The following is a 20,154-nucleotide window of genomic DNA, read 5'->3' as shown; positions in this document are numbered from 1 at the left end:
CTACATCCTCTCAAAATGAAGCGTTCACTGTTTGTTTACGTTACAACACTGTTCAAGACACAGAGAAAAACGTCAGAATTATGACGTTTGCTTAAAAATTAAAATTGGTAAAGTTGGAAAAAAATGGTGATTTGGCGTGGATTTTCTAGATCTCGAAATATATATTATGATTACATTTTCCAGAACCATTTATGGTCAGTGCAAATAATTTTTGTCGTATGAACGTTTTTAAACACACCTACGTATTATTAGAAACAACTCCAATATCACATAACTGTAATGGCAGAAATAGTCGCAGGTCTGTTAAACCCCGTGGTATTAAAGGTTAACGTATACCATGTATTCATTAGCAAGTATCATTCCACATTTATATTTCTCAGGACTGGTTTAAACTCCACTTTTTTAAACGATTGTCTTTAAAAGCTAACATCATTGACAGACGAAATGAATATTGCAGATAAATCTAACACTCCGCTGAGTTTCGTCACTTTTCTCCTACGTTCCTTGATGGGTCCAATCGTTTGCGGTTGCCACTATTTCATTTATAAACATGAAGATATCATTTGAAGGAGCTCTATGTGTAGAGAAAGAGGATACGTAACACTTCTAACAAAACGTTATAATGACCACGAAAGTTTGTCTTTGAAAGATTGCATACCACTTATCGTCCAACTCCAGCAAAACATAGAACATAATAAAAACTGCATTACGTTTATGTATAATGTACTTTTGACCAGTTAATTTTTTTAATGATTTTTATTAGTAAAACAAGGGTTATGTTAAAATGCCAACGAATACATTTTAAAAAAAAAACATGTTCACACGATTGCTGAGTGTGCGACACTTGCGTTGTTATAGATGCAACAGGTGAAGCCATGTACCGTTGCAAGATTTCAGGATTCAAAAATACCCCAAGGCTTTTAGTTAATTTTAACATCAATCTTTTCCTTCCATACTTTATCAATATCCCATGTGTGGGTTGTGACATTAAAAATGACTTCCCATTATTTTGTCGTTCAATTATTTCCTGAAATAATTGTTCCCTGCCATTTGTTGTAGTTCCTACCATCCCTTTTCCATGACAAGTATCTGTTTTGAATCATTAGACACTATATGATTCCTTTTAAATCAGTTTCCCTTTGATATATTAATATAAAATGTTGCAATTGAGTTTAAAATGTGGCTTTGTCTATTAGCAGGATTCACACATCAGAGAAACATTCTTATAGCATTAAGCTAAAAGTGTACTAGCTCTGTTTACGACCAAACTGATTTGTTTTGTACTTGGTAAGCTCAAATTGTTATAGCTTAAAGCAAGGTGAAGTATTTTACTCAGATTTTAAGAAATGTGACGCCTGTGTATGTGCTTGTAGTCATATCCGTGTCATAACGGGTAGATACGAAGATATTGATTTAAGCCTACACAACCAACCCATAGCAAAATTATGCATTATTTATGTAAATATAAACGCACAAAAGTGGATACTGTCGTTTTAAGTTTACGTACGTTTGGGTTCAATTCCGGATGGTTCCTGGAGTTGCACGGAAACGCCGAACTAATTCACGGAGAAGATGTTTGAAGCGTTCTTGAATACTTGATATGTACATTTCAACTTCCATTTCTTAAATGAACTTTCGGTAAATGCGAATATTTTTCGATGAACGCAACAGCTTCTGATATGTTCTGATCGCGAATCATCGCTTATTTATATGCATGTCAATTGAACATTGTTGATCTTGTTATTGATTGTATTGTGTCAGTAGGCAACGAAAACTTAAATCAACAGTTTGGAAAGTGTAAATATATCATATGTTAAATGAAGTGTTTTCATTAGCGTTTCGATTTTACGTTTGAAAGTGATTTAAAGTTTTTCCCCGCTATATTGTGACGTAATATGATAACATGTTTCCGGTTACCCCATACTCTGAATATTCGAACCACCAGATCAAACCTGGCAGTTCTTGGAAGGGTTAACACTAATGTTCAAGCATACTCTATATAACAGCGAACTCATGAATAAACTTACTGTTGTGTGAAGACATTGTCTGTGACAATATCTTGCAATCCAAGCTCTTAGAGTAATTTGAAAAAAAAACTCAAAACAGATTCCAAATGTTAATCGGATCATTTTTTGGTCCTTTAAGCAGCATTAATTAAATGTTTGTACAGTATATTTATAATGGTATTTACACGGTAACACATGTATGAGAAATTTCATCGTATTGAACAGAAGCAGAAGGGATAGTGGCATGGTATAGCTGTACCGGCATTGACGATTTCAGAGCTTTTGAACCTTGGTTTAGTGAAAATATGTTTAACAAAGGCTGGACCAATCTAATGTTGTGCTCATTGACTGTGGAAAACATATTATGAGTATAGGCATTACACCTTTCTTAAATGTTGTTTGTCTCAGTAAATATCTCAAAAATTGATATGTGATATAATTTCACATTTTCGACACATAATGTGTGCCAACGTTAAGATCTCGAGGTTCTGTCAAGTAAGTCTCAGGCGATTGAATTAATCTGGTTAGGTTATTTCTTAAAGGGACTGTACTCCGTATGATAAAGTAGCGAAAAAAAAAAGAAAATTGTCGAAAAATGACATAATCTTGGTATCGATGTGTACAATGCATTGAAATTTACTGATTGAAGTACAACATAGTTTACAATTAATTTATTTTTTGCAGCTTTTTCGTATTTTTTCATTAATTTTTTTATTAGGTTTGTCTACCTAGTAGAATTCATTCCTTATGCGTGATTGGCTAGTCGATGTTATCACGTGATATTAACAAGTTAGGTACATAGCTTAAATATTACATATGTGTAGGGTATGCCCTTGTAGCACAGTGGTTACAACACTGGATTGCAATTTTGGCGACAACGGTTCGAACCCGGACTCAGACGCGGTTTTTTTTACATTTTGGTATTTTTTTTTAAAATTATGATATCAAGGAGTAAATTATTATTTGAATAATTGTCCTGAGATTCGTTACAGAAAAATGTTTTTTGGTGCCAATCTGGTGTACAGTCCCTTTAAGTTTGGTTAAGTTAGCCAAAGTGTGTGTCGATTTGTAATTTAATATCAAATAATTACTGTAGTAAACGATATGTAGGTCAACAACATGTTTGACTGAGAAAAACAATACTCGGAGTAAAACGATGTTAATAACATAGATTCAAAGTGTCCGACTCAATGATCACTGGTTCGTATTTCAGGAATAGATAGAATATAATATTAAGTGGACTTTGAAGCAATTCCTAAATGATCATCACAACTGTTAAAATACACGATTGTTTATTCAAAGTCGGGTATATAACTTTTACTTCTAGAAACATTGGCTCAATGAATTATTTCCCGACATTATCACATATCTTACATCTTTCTTTGTTACTGCAGGTCAAATAACTCGCTAAATGCAAGATTCTCTAGCACAAACCAATTAAACCAATTTACATCACAACGTTTATGTTTTGATCCATTTGTAAGAGAAGGTGAATAAATTTTTTTTTTAAATGTACATAATACATGATGGACCCGTCGTCTATTGGCAAGACATTTGACAGTCAACCAAGGGGTCGAAGGCCCGATTATTCGACAATTGTACATTAAACTAGATATAAGTATGCAAAATAAAAGTGCGTAAACTATTATCAGCTTCGGTTGATCAAATATGTTCAATGATATAACAATGTACATCAATCATCACTGCCAGTCTAAATATGAAATTGTGTAGTATTGGTGGCACATAATTGCTGAACTGACTCGACGGTGGCTGGTGGCTCTGTAATAAAAGAACTTTATATTAGAAGCTATAGTGACATGCCTAGAAGTTAAATTTGGTCTTTGATTTCGTATATTTTATAACGTTATTAATTTGAGCTAAGGGCACGCTTACGTCGTTTTTGCAGTTCATAATTTAACATAAACGGTGAATATTTTAAGTCATTTGTTTGCAATCAGCTTTCCAATCCCTTAATAAAAGTACTACTAAAAGTACATTAGATTATTAAAGATATAAACTAATTATCTCTGTATCTTAATTTGTATGATACTTAAAAAAGCACAGTGAAAGATATGTATAGACATTTTAAGACTAGTCTAGAATATGAAAGTTATCTAGAACACTACTGTAGAATTTGTTCATCCTCTGATTAAGATAGATTATAACCCTAACAATAGTTACTGAGTGTGTTGTAACGTATTTACTTTTTGTGTGTTCTTTTTTTTGTAAATATTCTCGTTTGTACTACATTGTTTGTTACTGTTCATACACGTTTAAGTTGACGATGCACATTTTAAAATTCGAAATTAACTTTCTGTTTCTGTCTGTCAATATATAAACGTTGGTTTTACCAAACGTAAAAGCCCCCGTTTGCCCGGCGTCCTTCCTCGCCTCCTCAATGCATTTTCTTAAGGCGAAAAATACGGAGACTGCAGTGTTCAACGGCGGCTCTCCGCTACCTACAAGAGGTAAACAGGATGATAAGCAACTCTTTGATACACTCTATGAAATTTGATTGTCGGAATGTCTCTTCAGTGAGGCTGTATATTATGCGTAAATACAATGACTATATAATTAAGTAATTTACCAACATAACACATTCTTGTATTTTCAAGTGTTAATGAGTGGAAATATGAATTGTTAATTTATAGAACTATTAGAAAAAATATTATTATCATGTTGTGCTACAATTCACCGATCAAATTTTTTCAATGTTTTGGGTGTATTTGCTAAATATATGTATGGTGTTTCATGCACTAAAAGAATGGAAAAAGTTTCCTTACACTAATTGTCAATCCGACTTGAACATTTCCGGTAGCGGTATGTAAATTTACATCGAAAAGTTAATTAATTATTATCTTAATTCTTGAATATATCTCTTATCCGCTTACCTTTCGACCCAAGTACTCCGACAGGATTTGGTGCATTTTTCAGCAGTGAGACCCGGAAATCGACTGGGATGTCTTTATTTGTTGGAGGATGATAATTCTGAAGAAGATAAAGAAACGACGCTGTAAGTCTATGCATATATACATTGTTTGAAGCAACACAATCTTAAGTTAATTAACTAAGTGGGAACTAAATGGTTCTGCACTGGACTCTTCACCAATAATAAAACATTAAACGTGAACTCGAAAGTCTATATCATTCACGCTTTTGGAACATCTGCGTTATGAACAATTTGCGAATTCTAACGATCGACAAGCATTTAGACATATTCTTACTGATAAACCGCTGATCTATAACGCTTATACTTATGTTTCAATAGAACTCTTGTACTTTGCCTGCGTTCGATAACTAACAGTCAGCATTTAAGAATACCCTTATTTCTAACTGAAATTTATGTTTCTGTAAAGGTTTCATGTGACAAATTATTGTATTCAATGGGAAAGACTAGGACTTGTACAGTCACAATTTCGAATAAGTGCATATCAGCAAACCTGTCCTTAAGAGATATTACAGACTAATTAAGGCCCCTTGTGGCAAAATGACCGTCTAGTCAGCCAACAATCATTGAACGGACCGAGGCCGAAATCTTCATGAGCTGACTGGGTGGTCAGTATAATGTAAGGAGGTCCGAAGTGGTCTGAATTTAACCAATTATATTAAACGTTGATAAGTTGTCCAGAAGTTATATTTTGGCTAGTTTGCAAATTTAAATGATTCGATTGGTTAATATTAATTGGTGGATAAGTATTGTACTTTTTATCAATATTTGGGTATCTTAAACAAAATAAAAAAACTTAACCAGTTTTATTCAATTTGCTGTTGTGCTATTCTTATATTATACCGCACTTTATAGCTTGGAACTTAATAGGATTATTTTATAGTGAAAGACATTCTGTAAATCTATTAAATTCAAATTCAGACGATAGTCTTATTTAGACTGATCTACTAAGCGTTAACACACAACTTTTGCACACGCGGGCTTTATTAAAGAATGGTAACCGGTCACTATTTTTATAAGGCCCACGAAACTACAATTTGAAAACATCCGAGCTGATATTGTTTTTAATTCTATGTTTTGCTTACCCATGTATCATAGCAGAGCATCTGCCCGGTGCTTGGGTCGTACTTGACCGCCTCGGTAAGGTTCAGGCCTAGTCCCATAACGAATGCACCTTCCACTTGACCGATATCCACCATTGGGTTGAGGCTGTAATGTATCATTATTTATACATTTTTCTTTTATAAAATAATTCAATTCCAGATACCAGTGATTAATTTTGATGCTCTATGTAGCATTGGTTAATATGAATTGGTGCACCATACACACTATACTATTAACGAAATTTGCTTTCTTTTAACAAACCATGCGTTCAGTAAACATGTTTGCGGCGAACGTTTGCTGATTGGATCCGCACTTGCATTGTATGCGCAGCGTTGCACCAGTGTTGGACACACAGTGTTTTTTAAACGCCCGCCTTACTGAACGCACTGCAGGTAAGATGACGTAATTTTCCTTTTATAATATGTTCGTGACGTCATTTCCTGTCTCCATTTAAAAAAAATAAAACAAAACGGAAGAATATTTCAATAATGATTTTCATGAATTCTTAAGTAACTATAAAGTATTCACTACTCGACAGCGCCACCACTAGGGCAACAGCGCCACCACTTTTATAAATATGTGCATTTTTCCTTTTAAGAAGTGCTTATTAGTTTTGTTGTGTTCTGGCATAGGTACCATACATAACAGTTATGTTTGCATGCGTGAGAATATTCTTACGGGGTGTGTAAGCACCGAAATGTACTTGCTATGCAATCAGATCTCAAAATATGCACAAGTCTTATTCGGGAGAAAAGCTCCTGGCACCACAGTTTGCACAATATTGAAACGAAACAGTAACCAGCCTTCAGTAGAAGTGTTCTTACACGGTACCACATTCTCCGATTTTCGAAATATGTCCGTTAAATGAAATTATCATATAAAATATAAATCATACTCACGTTTGTTCATGTAAACATAGGGCACAGCTCCACCACGGAAGTGTCGACAGCTCTTTTTCTTTGCACCACCGTAAAGTGGTGGAGCTGGCGTTTACAGGCCGTGTATCGAACATGTATTATACGGAACAATACGTAATGGTTGTATTAAACCGGAAACAAGGTAAAGCATGTGATGAAAGGGTTGCTCACAAATGTGGATTTTTTTCAATTGCAAGTTAAATAAGATTAATAAGAACGTATTAAATATTGGCTCAGAATCGACGTTCATGTTATCTACAAACAGCACTTCGTGTGTTCCTCCTTAGTCAAACTTGATATCGAGGCTTGTCATTAAAATGTTACGTCATATTCCCAACTATTTACTTCGAATGTCCAGACTCTCTATAAATACCATTCTTAACTGTCAACCTCGAAAACCAAGATTCATATCATTTACAACAACTTTAATTACGACATACCTCTCCCACTACCGCAAAACTCTACAGCCATGCTAACCACCAACAGTTCTATAGTGTGCATCATTCTCCTTAGTCAAACTCGAATGCCTCGCTTACCACCAACAGTTCTCAATATTGCATCTTTCTGCTTGGTCGTACTCGAAAGCCCCGTTTGCCACAAACAGTACCACGGTGTTTACCTGTCCACAGTCATACAACATATGAACGTTCGCCATGCTCTATTAAACGCTGACATAACGCGTACATACTATTTTATTACTCACACTAAAACGCCATATACCTTTCTCCACAGTCATACACGATATCGACACGATTGATCTGGTATTCACCAGTAAGCACATCCAACTCCACCTCCGAGCAAGTCGCGCCGTAAACGTTGTAAGTAAAAAGGTCACTTCCACCTGTCGGGTGTTTCCCGGCGTTCCTGTATTAGTTTCGAAAGTAAGGCTATGTTTGTATGTTTGATAGATTTACTCCGTAATGTTATTAATCTGTAGGTACAAATACTTGGGTAAACGTTATGACCTTATGTCATCTAAATACTTTACTATGGACAAGGGACATATGGATTAGCTGAATTTTAACATGAATAGATCACCACACCTATCTGGGCTTCATGTATTTGTACCTACATGCAAATTAGCGGAAAAACCTTTCTCGATGAATTCCGGATAACACCTATTTTGCGTTAAAAAAATGCTTCATTATTACAACGCAGCGGGTTTACTAGTGTTACTAAGTACGAAGGCCATCTCAAAATAGCGTAAAATTGTTTTGAAATTTTAAGGTTGAATAATGAGAAAATAGTAATAGGTTAATATTTAACATGATCACATGCAATTTAAGTCTGAACCTATCAAGAGTGTACAACATTATATCGCTTATATGATTGTTCATCAATTTAGGAAATTTTAGGGTATCGTATTTATTTAAGAATTATACGCAATTTTGGGACAACCCTCGTATGCGTTTTGGCCCGTACAATGTAATTAAAAGACGCAGAGCTATGTTTTGATACATAAGGGAGATTGATAAGATAAGAGTTTAATTTAGGTAATAAATCACATACACACATAAGCAATATCCCTTTATAATTATTCCTTTGAAATACCTTGGGGAATAAAGAGTTCTTACGTGTAGGACTCTGTGAGAGCGACACCAACATCCACACACTTGCTCATGAGCTTCGCCCAGTCAAGGTCCGGGTTGGCCGTCTTTATCGGTGTTATCCGCAAATTGACGGCCTTGCAGCATTCTATCGCCGCCTGGAAGTGTTTGGAATTTTAACAGATGTATGTGTATGTTTCCAATATTAAATGTGCTTTGTAAAAGCATTCTCGTATTGATTAGCACATTGAAGTTATTCGACACGTTGTATATTTTGGTAAATTCTTTATTTACATTAACATTTTATGATATAGGATTAATGTTATTAATATTTAATACGCATGTTGCTAAATATAGTAACTCATTTGTAATTTAAACATATTTATTTCACATCACCCTCGTTGACACGATTTTAGCCTAGAGTGTGGTCTTACGTTGTGGGGGAAACCGGAGAACCTGGGGAAAACCCACTTGTCCGGCTTGGTGACCACATACTAAACTCACATGCGCAAAGGCCGCGAATCGAACCCGAGTCGCCTAGGTAAGAAGCGAGTGCGCTAACCACTGCGCTTACCGGACAACCTAACACATTTGTGCAGGGTATTCGCGAGTATTTGCATGACTCGGAGATTATCAGTTCTGCTGCCCGGGCCAATGATCGATTATCAGTTTGCAGACATGCAATGTTGTATTAATACAACTGGAGTGCAGCTTAACTTTATAAAAAATATAGTTAACTAACAAAAGATGGAAAAAACAACATATGCATTTAAGAGGTTTAAACATGGCGAAGCCGGGCCGTTGCGTGATAATTGGCCCTCGTGCTCACAACGTCCCTCGACTACGGCCCGGCTCCGCTATGTATTTACCCCTCAATTATACCCAATTCACTATGATAATATTTATTTGCTTGAACAAACGTGATATTAACTTAAAATACATTAATTTATATGATGTTATTACTAATGTATAAGTAATGTCTTACTAATTGAGTCAAACCAAAGTCATGCCAAAAGCTAGATGCCACCAGTAGTTGTTATATAATTAGATACATAGTATGTCTTTAATAAACTTACCCTGCAACACCCCTCGCTGGTGGTGCTCCCACCGGTGGTAGCGTTGTTGGCCGCCACTGTGCTGTCCGTCGGTTTCACGGAAACCATGTCCACGGGAACTCCAAGCTCGTAAGCCACCACTTGGGCAACCTTAGTGTCAGACAAAAACATTTTTAAGTTTTTAATAGTCAACGGATTGCAAGGATAAATGCGGGCATGTAATTAATGTCGGGAAACCATAACATAGGCTCAACCCTTTAAGTTAGTTTAATTTATTACATTTTGAGATTTTTTATTTTCGTATGAAATGTGAATTAAATGCTTTTTTACAATGATAAGATATAATGCTCCTTTTTCGCTAATAATTATTTAAGCATTTGTTTTGACGAAAAGCGTTAGTAGGGCTATTGACAATTAAATCATTTTATCCTTAAATTTACAAAACCAATGTTGCTGATTGGTGTTTATTCATAGAAGAAAGCAAACTGACTCAATTCCAAGAAAGTTAAAATATATCTGTGAAAAACATAGGGAAGCCCTCAAACAAACATCATACTCTTGTCCAGATGACTACGCGTGAGACTTTTAGAGCTAGCTGTTTACATGCAAATTCAGGTTTTGAAACACTGTTTTTATCTAAAATTACCTTGGTGTTAATACCCTGACCACACTCCGTTCCACCATGGGTGACTGCGATTGTCCCATCGTGTCCGTAAATGGAGACCACGGCCGTGAACATGTCAAATGACGAGGACATGCCGAACTTCACCGGAACTACAGCCAACGCCCTCTTCTTCCAACGATTGTCCTGGTAACGAAGAATAAACAAGAACTATTAAAGACTATTGTCTGATCATACGAACGGCTTCAATATATATATATATATATATATATATATATATATATATATATATTGCAAGGGATATCGTTTAATCTCTCGAATCTAATATCACCTGTACAGTATCTGTGTACTAGATGTAATGGTGTGAAAATCCGAATATGATTATTTTATAAAAGTAACATTTCATATGAGAAATAAATGGAAACATCGACATTGACTGTGCCTTACTGCGTTAGAAACCCGTACACAGCAATAAAGTGTTTCAACTGTATGAGGTTTCCGCTGTTTTCGCTGACCGCTCCAAAGCAGTAGCCGAAACGTGTATTTACTATTAATGAAGAGTTTTTATGCAAAAGTGATCTGTCTATGTTAAATTGCAACGGCATTTTTTTCCCATTAAGCGTATTTTAGACTTTGGCCGCTATGCCTCTTAACAGGATCATAGTTAAATAATTGGCTGCTTAGCTGTCCCTGGTCCCTCAACTAGTTTTGTATTAAATCAGAATAATAACATACCTGGTTATAGAACTTGAAAAGTTCCTGACGTGTGTGGACCTGTGCTGACGTCATGAGTTGCTGGTAGACCAGGTCAATATTGCAATGATTCAATTTCATTCCAATCGGTGTTACCTATACAGAATATTGGAGTGGCAACTACGTAACTTACATAATACACATCCACATCGACAATTTATTTATTTATTAATACAGACAATGTACAATGCCGACGTTAATAATCTAGATTTGTGTCATTGTACTTTCCTGTGTTACAATATGCAGCTGTACTATAAGAGATATAACCTCGCCATGACCTCATTATTTAAAACTGTATGAGCAATACACATACATATGCACATAGAAGAAACAGTCTGCTTCATGTTTTACCTTATGACTTATGTAAATTTAAGTAAATATTAAATTATGAAATAATCAACGGAATCATAATTACATGCCTTAGTTCTCTTATGATTAAGTCATGTCATCTACCTGTCCGATATTTGTTTTTTCTGTAATACATCTATATCAAAATGTGTTGACCAATTTGTGTCTTCTGCTATCATTCTACTAATATTATGTCCGTAGTTCCGTTTGAGTTATCATATTGACTAACCTGTCCTGTATGGTAGAAGTTGAGTTGTTTGACGGTCCAGGGATCCTGGTTTACCACCCTGGCCACCTCTTCCAGCACGTTTTCGATAATCATCACCGCCGGGGTGGATGCTGTCAGAACAGTGGTGATATAGAGGGTGGCTAATATAATTACGGAATATTTGTATTTCAATTAAACATTTTCCTACAATAAGACAAATACCCAACACGTAACTGTTTTATACAAAGGTAAAAAGTGCTATGGTTCCAGTATACTTTCTACCTTAAATGTAGTAAATAAACCTGTTTAACAAATGGAACCATCATTAATAAATGTTAAAAGAATACAACAATGATCATAGTAACACAGTAGCTGCAGAATACAGTTCTTGGAGCTTCCAATAAGCAGAAATAAAGACTATATAATCTGCTTTGCTTTCGTTTACATTTCTGTAGCTCTCTACTCACATACGGAGGCAGATCTGATTTTGTTTTTTTCGTTTTGACTTTGTCTATTAACGTAAGTTTAGTAAGACACTGAAAATTAATATACACATACCCGGTGCTCTGACGGCTGTTGTCATGGCAATGTTGGTCCGAAGGCTGTTCATATTTATCCTCCAGTTTGCACAGAAATAGGCTGTTTTCAGAAAACATGAATAAACACATATGTTACTCTTTCACACACTTCCTAATTGCTTCGGAGAAGACAATAGACACTACTTATATTTTACGGCAAAGAATTGTTGAGTTTAATTCAATATCAATCGAAGGAAGTTAGCAACAGTGTTGTAGTATTGAAACGCAAAATCAGTTACATTTTTTAACTATTTCGGAAAAACAAAATTAATATACAATGATTGTTTGTAATAAAATATATTTTTCACGAATGAAAGGAAAACAAAATTCATTCACAACACAGTGACAATCTTTGAAAAAAAAATAAAGTAGTGGTTATTTGTTTTAGTTGCGTTATTCTTTGGGTAAAAAACTGACAATGAACTAATAACATAGGTTTAACTAATATCAAAGAGAAAACGTACAGTTATCCACATAACACGAGAAAACGAAGCCCAGTTGTTCATTGGGTAGGAACCCAGCATTCTCATATATATTAAGGTCAATGCCTTTCAGGAGCCCGGTGTCATCAAAACCCACTCGGAAGTCGACCCTGTGTTGATACCGACGCCCGCACGCCTCCAAGTTCGACTGGATGTCCATCCTCCCCCGAACCGGCCTGTATGAAGGTCATTTGTGCTTATAGTTTTATCTTTGCAATGATTTGTTGGCAAGATACCGCTTCGTGTTTGGTAAATTGGTTTGGTTGTAAAACATTGAGCATTCTTTCGTAATTTATGTTCAATGTTTTAATTATGTAATTTTAAAAGATCACAATTCGCTATTGGCTGATGGACATATCGTTGAAGTTGCATGTGTTTTAAACAGGAGTACTTTCACTGAAACAAACCTCAGATGAGACTAACTTCACTCTTGCCTCCATTTATATAAGCGACTAGTCTTCCAGGGAGTATGATTATCTCTAAAGTCTACAATTTAATACCTGTTTGTTAATTTTGCAGCAAGTCCACAGGCGGCAGCGATGAAATTGTTGCGAGTAATTTTTCCACCATAAGCTCCACCCATCCTCTTTACCGACACATCGATCCTTTAATTATATATTTAATGAACATAAAATGCCAAACTCACCATTTCTAAAATATATATATTAACGTCTCTGTGGCTAGGTTTTACTGATGCGTCTCTTGTTGATTGTCAGTTGGACTCTGATCAGTTTACCAGTACACTCTTTAATGCATTGTGTGTTGGGCGTGATCTGTGTGCCTTTAAACAGGGTCATAATTAATGCATTGTGTGTTGGGCTCTGATCTGTATGCCTTTAAATAAGGCTATAAGTATTGCATTGTGTGTTGGGCTCTGATATGTGTGCCTATAAACAGTGCAATACTTATTGCAGTGTGTGTTAAGCTCTAATTAGTGTGCCTATAAACAGTGCAATACTTATTGCATTGTGTGTTGGGCTCTGATCTGTGTGCCATTTAACAAGGCTGTAAGTATTGCATTGTGTGTTAAGCTCTGATAAGTGTACATATAAACAGTGCAATACTTATTGTATTGTGTGTTGGGCTCTGATTTGTGTGCCTTTTAACAAGGCTGTAAGTATTGCATTGTGTGTTAAGTTCTGATTAGTGTACCTATAAACAGGTCAATAATTATTGCATTGTGTGTTAGGCTATGATCTGTGTGCTTTTTAACAAGGCTGTAAGTATTGCATTGTGTGTTAAACTCTGATTAGTGTACCTATAAACAGTGTCATAATTAAAGAATTTTGTATTGGACTCTGATCAATCTGTCCTTTTAACAGGTCCACACATAGTTCATGGCATGTTGGGCTTTGGTCAGTGTTCCATTAAACAGATTCATAATTAATGCATTTTGTGTTGGGCTCTGCTTGATGTGCCGTTAGTTTCGTAGTTTCCGTGTTATTAATGGCTTGAGATAAGTCAGTCTTTGTACATGGTAAATTATGGTTAATTATGTAGCTCATTTACAAAATTTATGTGTATGATTAGTTGTCTAGGTGATGTCGGTGCATATCTCGGTAAATCATTAAGGAAAAAGTTCTTACTTTTGCATGCTCTATCGGTGAATAGATCATAGTTTAGAGCCAGATGCGTTGTGATCTAATCACAAACGTTTATTTTGAAGTAATAACTTTACAAAAGTGAGATGATTGTCAATTAATTCTACTTGATTAACCTTTATATGTCAGTGAATAATTCACGCTATTTCGGTTTTTGTGTATATAAAAGAAAATACTATTAATATTGGAATGTGTTGCTGTGTAGATTATGACTGTATATGTACCTGTTATGTCATATATGTGTACGGCATATAGACTTTTGATATTATCATAAGACATAGGGCCGATTGTTTAGAACTATGTATATATTGCAAATGATAGACTAACCTATTTTTTGGTATTCCGGTAACCTGGCTGATTGCTTGCTGGGTGTTGTCCGTCCACTGGGTTGTGGAGACGACTTGCAGCCCGTCCTCCGTGGGAACAACGTTTGTCGCCTGTTATAAAGTGGTTTCAAATATTTGAATAGCTGGTTATAATCAGTATTCGTTTAACAATAAACATTCCAGTATTGCACGTGTTAACCCATGAGGTAGCAATGACGTGATATTGAGTATTCGGGCTTCTTGTCAAACACCATTTTCCCGCATCAAATATATGAACTGTGATGAGGCTATACCTGAGTCTCCATATGGAAGTGAATCTGCTCAGGCGTTCGAAACACGCCGCTGATGGAGTGAGCGGCGCTTGAAATCGCCTCTGGAAGTGCAATAGAGCTGTCAGATTAAATGAACATTTCCTCTATTACAGGAAGACCCGACATGTCTGCTAATGAAATGTTCGACATTCAGCTCTTTGGAACGAAATAGGTTGGCAACTTTTAAACAACTTTTATGATCATATGCTTATTGTTGATACTTGTGACCTGGGGGGGAGGGGGGGGGGGGTGATAATGCAGACGCAAACTTCAAATCGGAATACTGACTCGCTGTTGGAAAATGTGTTTGTTGAAAAGCTCCATGCAACATGTATTAGTTTTCACGTACAGTCATGTACGTTCAGTTGCATTGTTATAATGTTTTAGTACAAGCACATATTATTATTCATGATAAGTGAAATAATGTACATGTATTTATTTGCTAAAATAACCTTGATAAAATTAAATTGTTCATCGACTGATAAACCTTAAGGGTACTTTTCTTTTGTAGATATACGGATTATTATAACTACCTCGGTACGTTTACATAGCACAGTTTCTAGGATGACATCGATCATAATGTCATTTAAAATGATGTTATGCTCTTTTCAATTACGCTATTCTATTGTGTTTTTTTCGCATGAGAATGGATTTCAACAACAAAAAACGCACCTTTTGGTACTGAATTGTGCTTGCTTGGATGTATACTAGAAAGAAGTGTGTACTGAATAGTTGTCAATACGATTTTTTGACAGCTGATTTAGCATCTTTTGTTATATTCGGGTTCATGCCGTAGGCTTCAACTGCCTCCAAACAACGGCACCCTTAGCTGTCGGTCATAGTTACTTTGTGCATGTGCAGAGAGAACAGGGAATTATGTAAAATATACGACTGCACCAAGTCACGTAGAACAAGAAAATACTCTCTACAAAATAAATATTTGTTTTTTACTGTCAGATCTGCTCTACATGATATGGAGCTACTGTAAATTGGATAAAACCTCGACTGTCATTGGCGAACAACAATAGTACGCTGTGAATAACTTCACTGTGTGGAAATTACTTTCTTGCCTCAAACATACAGTGAACAGTAACGTTACATGCGTGATTTTGTTGTGCCATGTTCACAGCAAACATGAATTATTATAAAGAAGTGTATATTTGAAATTCGAATGGTCCACAGATTTAGACTTTATATCGCAGAGCATTAGGTTCATTTAAATGTATGTTTTTATTTTTTTAAATAGAAATACAATTACAATGTGAGGTGTGTTTTCTTATTAAACAAGTATGCGTTTCTATTTAAATACTTCAATGACACATTGTATTATGGTTGTTTTTATGTAAGTGTACGCTTTTCTTGTAAACAAGAACAAAATACTTTGCGTGTCTTTATGCCAGTTTTACTTAAACCTGGTCACTGCTTACTGCAGCTGGAAGTAGAGAATACTATGTTAATGCCATGGATGAAGGAAATATATCTGGCAAGGTAGAATTCCTAAGCCGAGCTAGATCAACTTTCTCCATCCACGGCACTAGCCTAGTATTCGATTTATCATGTTATTTTGTTTATTAAAACACGATGAAATACCTTAAAAGTATCAAGTATCATTAAGAAAGGGTGTGGCAACTGTTTTTTTCTGTTGACATTTTCAATTTTATTTATTACGTTTTAAGTTAAAATCATTGCATTTTAATACGTCAATATCAATTCAAAACATAAAAGCTTTTACAAGTGCATTAACGTGGATCAGTCACCAAACATTATCTTAACAGTCACAGACTTCACAGGTTAAGTTTCAAGATCACGAATGTTTACACATGTTCAATGGATTTAATTCGTGTTCATATCAACAAATAAAGTGATGAAAGAACTGCATCGGCAAAGACAGAATTCATTTCTGTTGTGAGTATGATTTTGTCATTCACCACAGAAATGGCAATAAGTATCGTTGAATGTTGCATAATTTTCAGCATTTGCTGGTGGGCTAAGTGCCCATTTTCTTGCCGAATTTTTTTGTCAGTGTCAAAAGCATGCAGATTGATGGATTATTCTGGGCGTTTGATTGTTGGTTGTTTGCGGACTATTGAAAATATTTTGAAGCATCATTTGTGCTTTTCCTCTGACATTTTTTATTAAAACGTTGGTCACATGACCAACTGACTGTAGGTAAACATTAACTGTTCAAATAAACTATAATATCTCAAATAATTAACTCAAATATTGACACGGCACCTTGTTATTGAACCAGTTTGTATGCAAGTTACAGGATCAAGCAAGAATAAGCGAGTAATTGTTTAAGGAAGATATGTGTTTCTATGAAAATATTCCTTATTCTTACGATCGGGGTCACCAACAACAATCGGCGGAGTGGGCTGCGGGAAGAAGGTTTTGGCGGCGATTGCATCATCCACGGTGATGACAGGAGCGGAAATAGAGTTGTAGTTGACCTTGACGAGGCGCGCCGCCTTGTCGGCGAGTGTCTGGCTCTCCGCGACTACCATCCCTATTGGCTGTCCGTAGTACATCACTTTCCCGCTGCAGAAAAGCTACGGACAAAAGGTAAGAACGTAAATGGAAATTGGTTGTTAGTCGCACGATATATAATAACAACTTCTTATACCACAAAGTAATTTTATATGCAATGGTTAAACACTTAAGATAGTCAGCGATATGCTGATTTATAATTTTAAAATGTAATTTCGTTCAAAACATAGCTAGTGCTTATACAAGCGACATCACAGATGTCTGAAGATAAAGGCTAGTGAAAGTAATGTAGGACCATTTACACAGTATTTGCAAAACAACAATTTAAATATGCATGCGAGTTAATAAATAGAACAGCCCAAACAAAATAAACAAAATATTTGTCTATATATTAATATAAATATATTTTAACTGTTTCAAATACATTTAGAATTAATGACTTATTTCATTGTGCAGCCGAAACGTAAGAGTGAGTACCTCTTCCAGTTCAACATTTCCAGTTGGTGAGAGCAGCTGGGGAACTCTGATATCATTCGCCCCAGGAATGTCGAGTGCCGTCAATACCCGAACAACACCAGGAACAGTCTGATGTAACAAGGACACAAGTGGCTTCAAAAATATACTGCAAAAGCTTTATAATGTAAATATTATGATTTTACTTAGTTAAGAAATAGTGGTTTCACGGATTTGTACAATAATCTCTATCACACGGCCTCTAAACGCCAGCTTCACCAATTTACGGTGGTGCAAAGAAAAAGAGCTGTCGACACTTCCGTGGTGGAGCTGTGCCCTATGTTTACATGAACAAATGTGAGTACGATTTATATTTTATTTGATAATTTCATTTAACGGACATATTTCAAAAATCGGAGAATGTGGTACCGTGCAAGAACACTTATACGGAAAGCTGGTTACTATTTCGTTTCAATATTGTGCAAACTGTGGTGCCAGGAACTTTTCTCCCAAATCGGACTTGTGCATATTTTGAGATCTGATTGCATAGCAAGTACAATTCGGTGCTTTCACACCCTGTAGGAACATTCTCATGCATGCAAACATAACTGGTATGCATAGTACCTATGTCGGAACACAACAAGACTGACAAGCACTTCTTAAAAAGGAAATAAGCACATATTAATAAAAGTGGTGGCGCTGTTGTCCTAGTGGTGGCGCTATCGAGTATGTTTTGTGCTTGAAGTAATATAAAAAGTTTTTAGAATGAATACATCATAAGTTGCTATGTTTATCATTTATTGAACATAATGCTGATTATGCATACTACGTGCGGAAACTACCTTAACCTTATTGAAAACTATTCCGAAAACAAACGGCTAGGTGCTTTAATTTTACCATAGAACTATAAGTATATATCATGTGTGTCCGGTACGGAGAGGAAAATCCGACCCGAGTGCACGCGCGAAAGCCGAGTTACCGGCCACGCAGCGTGACCGAGGGACGGATTTTTCGATCCGGACCGGAAAAAAACGTGATTGAGATGTTTTCTTGCATATCCAAAATTATCAATTTGTGGAAAATTGACTTAGAAACGCACTTTTGTACATTTTACCAAAAAGCGCTTGAAATTTTGTTTACTGACGTCATAAAGCGCAGTAATTTTAAATCACTATTGATGTCAAATAGTAACTATTTAAATCGCGTTTTTACGATTATTTATTATCTATCTTAATTAATTGCATACCTAATCATTTGATTGTGCTTTATTGAAATGCAATAATGTACATTTCATAAACCATACAATAAAATATATAAGAAGTGGCGCGTTGTTGCGTGTGACATTTTACATGGGGGTGTGAGATGCGTTTTTCCAGAACTGGTCACATGACCATTAACACACTTCCGGTCTGCAAAAATACCCATCTCTTAACCAAACACATATGATAGATACTTATAGTTCTATGGTAAATATTAACAGCACAAAGCCGTTTCTTTTTCTTTGCACCACCGTAAAGTGGTGGAGCTGGCGTTAAGAGGCCGTGTATCAGGCCTTCCCATTTAGATTTTATGTAGCTTACCTGACTAACATCGCATAAAGTAATATGACATTTAACGATGGGCACGCGAAGAAATACAGATTACGATCATTGCAGGTCAATAGGCAACAGTAGAATATAACAATTAAGTTTAAAAACAACAATAAAAACTATTTAAAGTAAATACACTAACCATTGCGGGTTGTGGATCTATGGACTGTATGGTGGCGTTTCCGACAGTGGCCGTGATGATGGCGGCGCACAGCTGACCAGGAAGTGGAGGCAGGTCGTCCGTAAACTGCGCCTCGCCTGTCACCTTCATACAGGGAATAGTTACATTAATTTAAGAAAAACAAACATGGGAGCTAGTTGTATGGTTAGATGATAGGCGTATATTTGCATACATATTTATGCATTGATCTCTTAACGCCTAGCACTCCCCCTGAGCTTGTAGGCCCCTGTTCTGTAAGACTAATGTTCCCATTTTTTAAATAGAGTCTTTCAACATGACGCATAATTATGGGTTTCGGTGAGCATGATGTGTCAGGCATCGACCACATCAGCGAATGTACACAGCTACATCAGCTAATAAAAACGATCGCCATACCAACAGGAACACAGCTACATCACCTAATGAAAACCTTCTGTATACTTACAGGAAAAATACTGTTGTTTTTTTTATCACCAAACCTAATCACAGTAAACATCATGAAATCCATTCCGCAAATTGGTGTGAGCTTTTCTAACAGTAAGTCTTGCGGCTAGACACGCCGCCCATGTTAGCAATCGTTATCGGATTACTATTCGACTTCAACCTAGGTTGTTTTTTATCACCAAACCTAATCACAGTAAACATCATTGAAATCCATTC

General features: G+C 35.9%; 1 protein-coding gene across 1 annotated transcript in view; it reads right to left on the bottom strand.

Moving 5' to 3' along the window:
* Positions 1-3,149: 3,149 nt before the first annotated feature.
* The window catches only part of LOC128207518 (xanthine dehydrogenase-like), a 29,025-nt gene continuing 12,020 nt past the window's right edge, over positions 3,150-20,154 (bottom strand). The window contains exons 15-32 of the mRNA XM_052910468.1: positions 19,477-19,599; positions 17,770-17,877; positions 17,147-17,354; positions 14,788-14,867; positions 14,496-14,605; positions 13,068-13,172; positions 12,550-12,743; positions 12,066-12,146; positions 11,529-11,638; positions 10,934-11,047; positions 10,223-10,384; positions 9,598-9,726; positions 8,549-8,679; positions 7,695-7,838; positions 6,039-6,162; positions 4,898-4,994; positions 4,358-4,465; positions 3,150-3,785 (exon numbers count right to left, since the gene is read on the bottom strand). Of these exons, the coding sequence (XP_052766428.1) occupies positions 3,718-3,785; positions 4,358-4,465; positions 4,898-4,994; positions 6,039-6,162; positions 7,695-7,838; positions 8,549-8,679; positions 9,598-9,726; positions 10,223-10,384; positions 10,934-11,047; positions 11,529-11,638; positions 12,066-12,146; positions 12,550-12,743; positions 13,068-13,172; positions 14,496-14,605; positions 14,788-14,867; positions 17,147-17,354; positions 17,770-17,877; positions 19,477-19,599 (2,196 nt within the window). The 3' untranslated portion in view covers positions 3,150-3,717. The remainder of the gene's footprint in view (positions 3,786-4,357; positions 4,466-4,897; positions 4,995-6,038; positions 6,163-7,694; positions 7,839-8,548; positions 8,680-9,597; positions 9,727-10,222; positions 10,385-10,933; positions 11,048-11,528; positions 11,639-12,065; positions 12,147-12,549; positions 12,744-13,067; positions 13,173-14,495; positions 14,606-14,787; positions 14,868-17,146; positions 17,355-17,769; positions 17,878-19,476; positions 19,600-20,154) is intronic.

The sequence above is a fragment of the Mya arenaria genome, chromosome 11 (assembly GCF_026914265.1).
Source record: "Mya arenaria isolate MELC-2E11 chromosome 11, ASM2691426v1".
Lineage (NCBI taxonomy): Eukaryota > Metazoa > Mollusca > Bivalvia > Myida > Myidae > Mya > Mya arenaria.
Note: the sequence above shows the minus strand (reverse complement) of the source record. Positions and strands in the feature narration are given on the sequence as shown.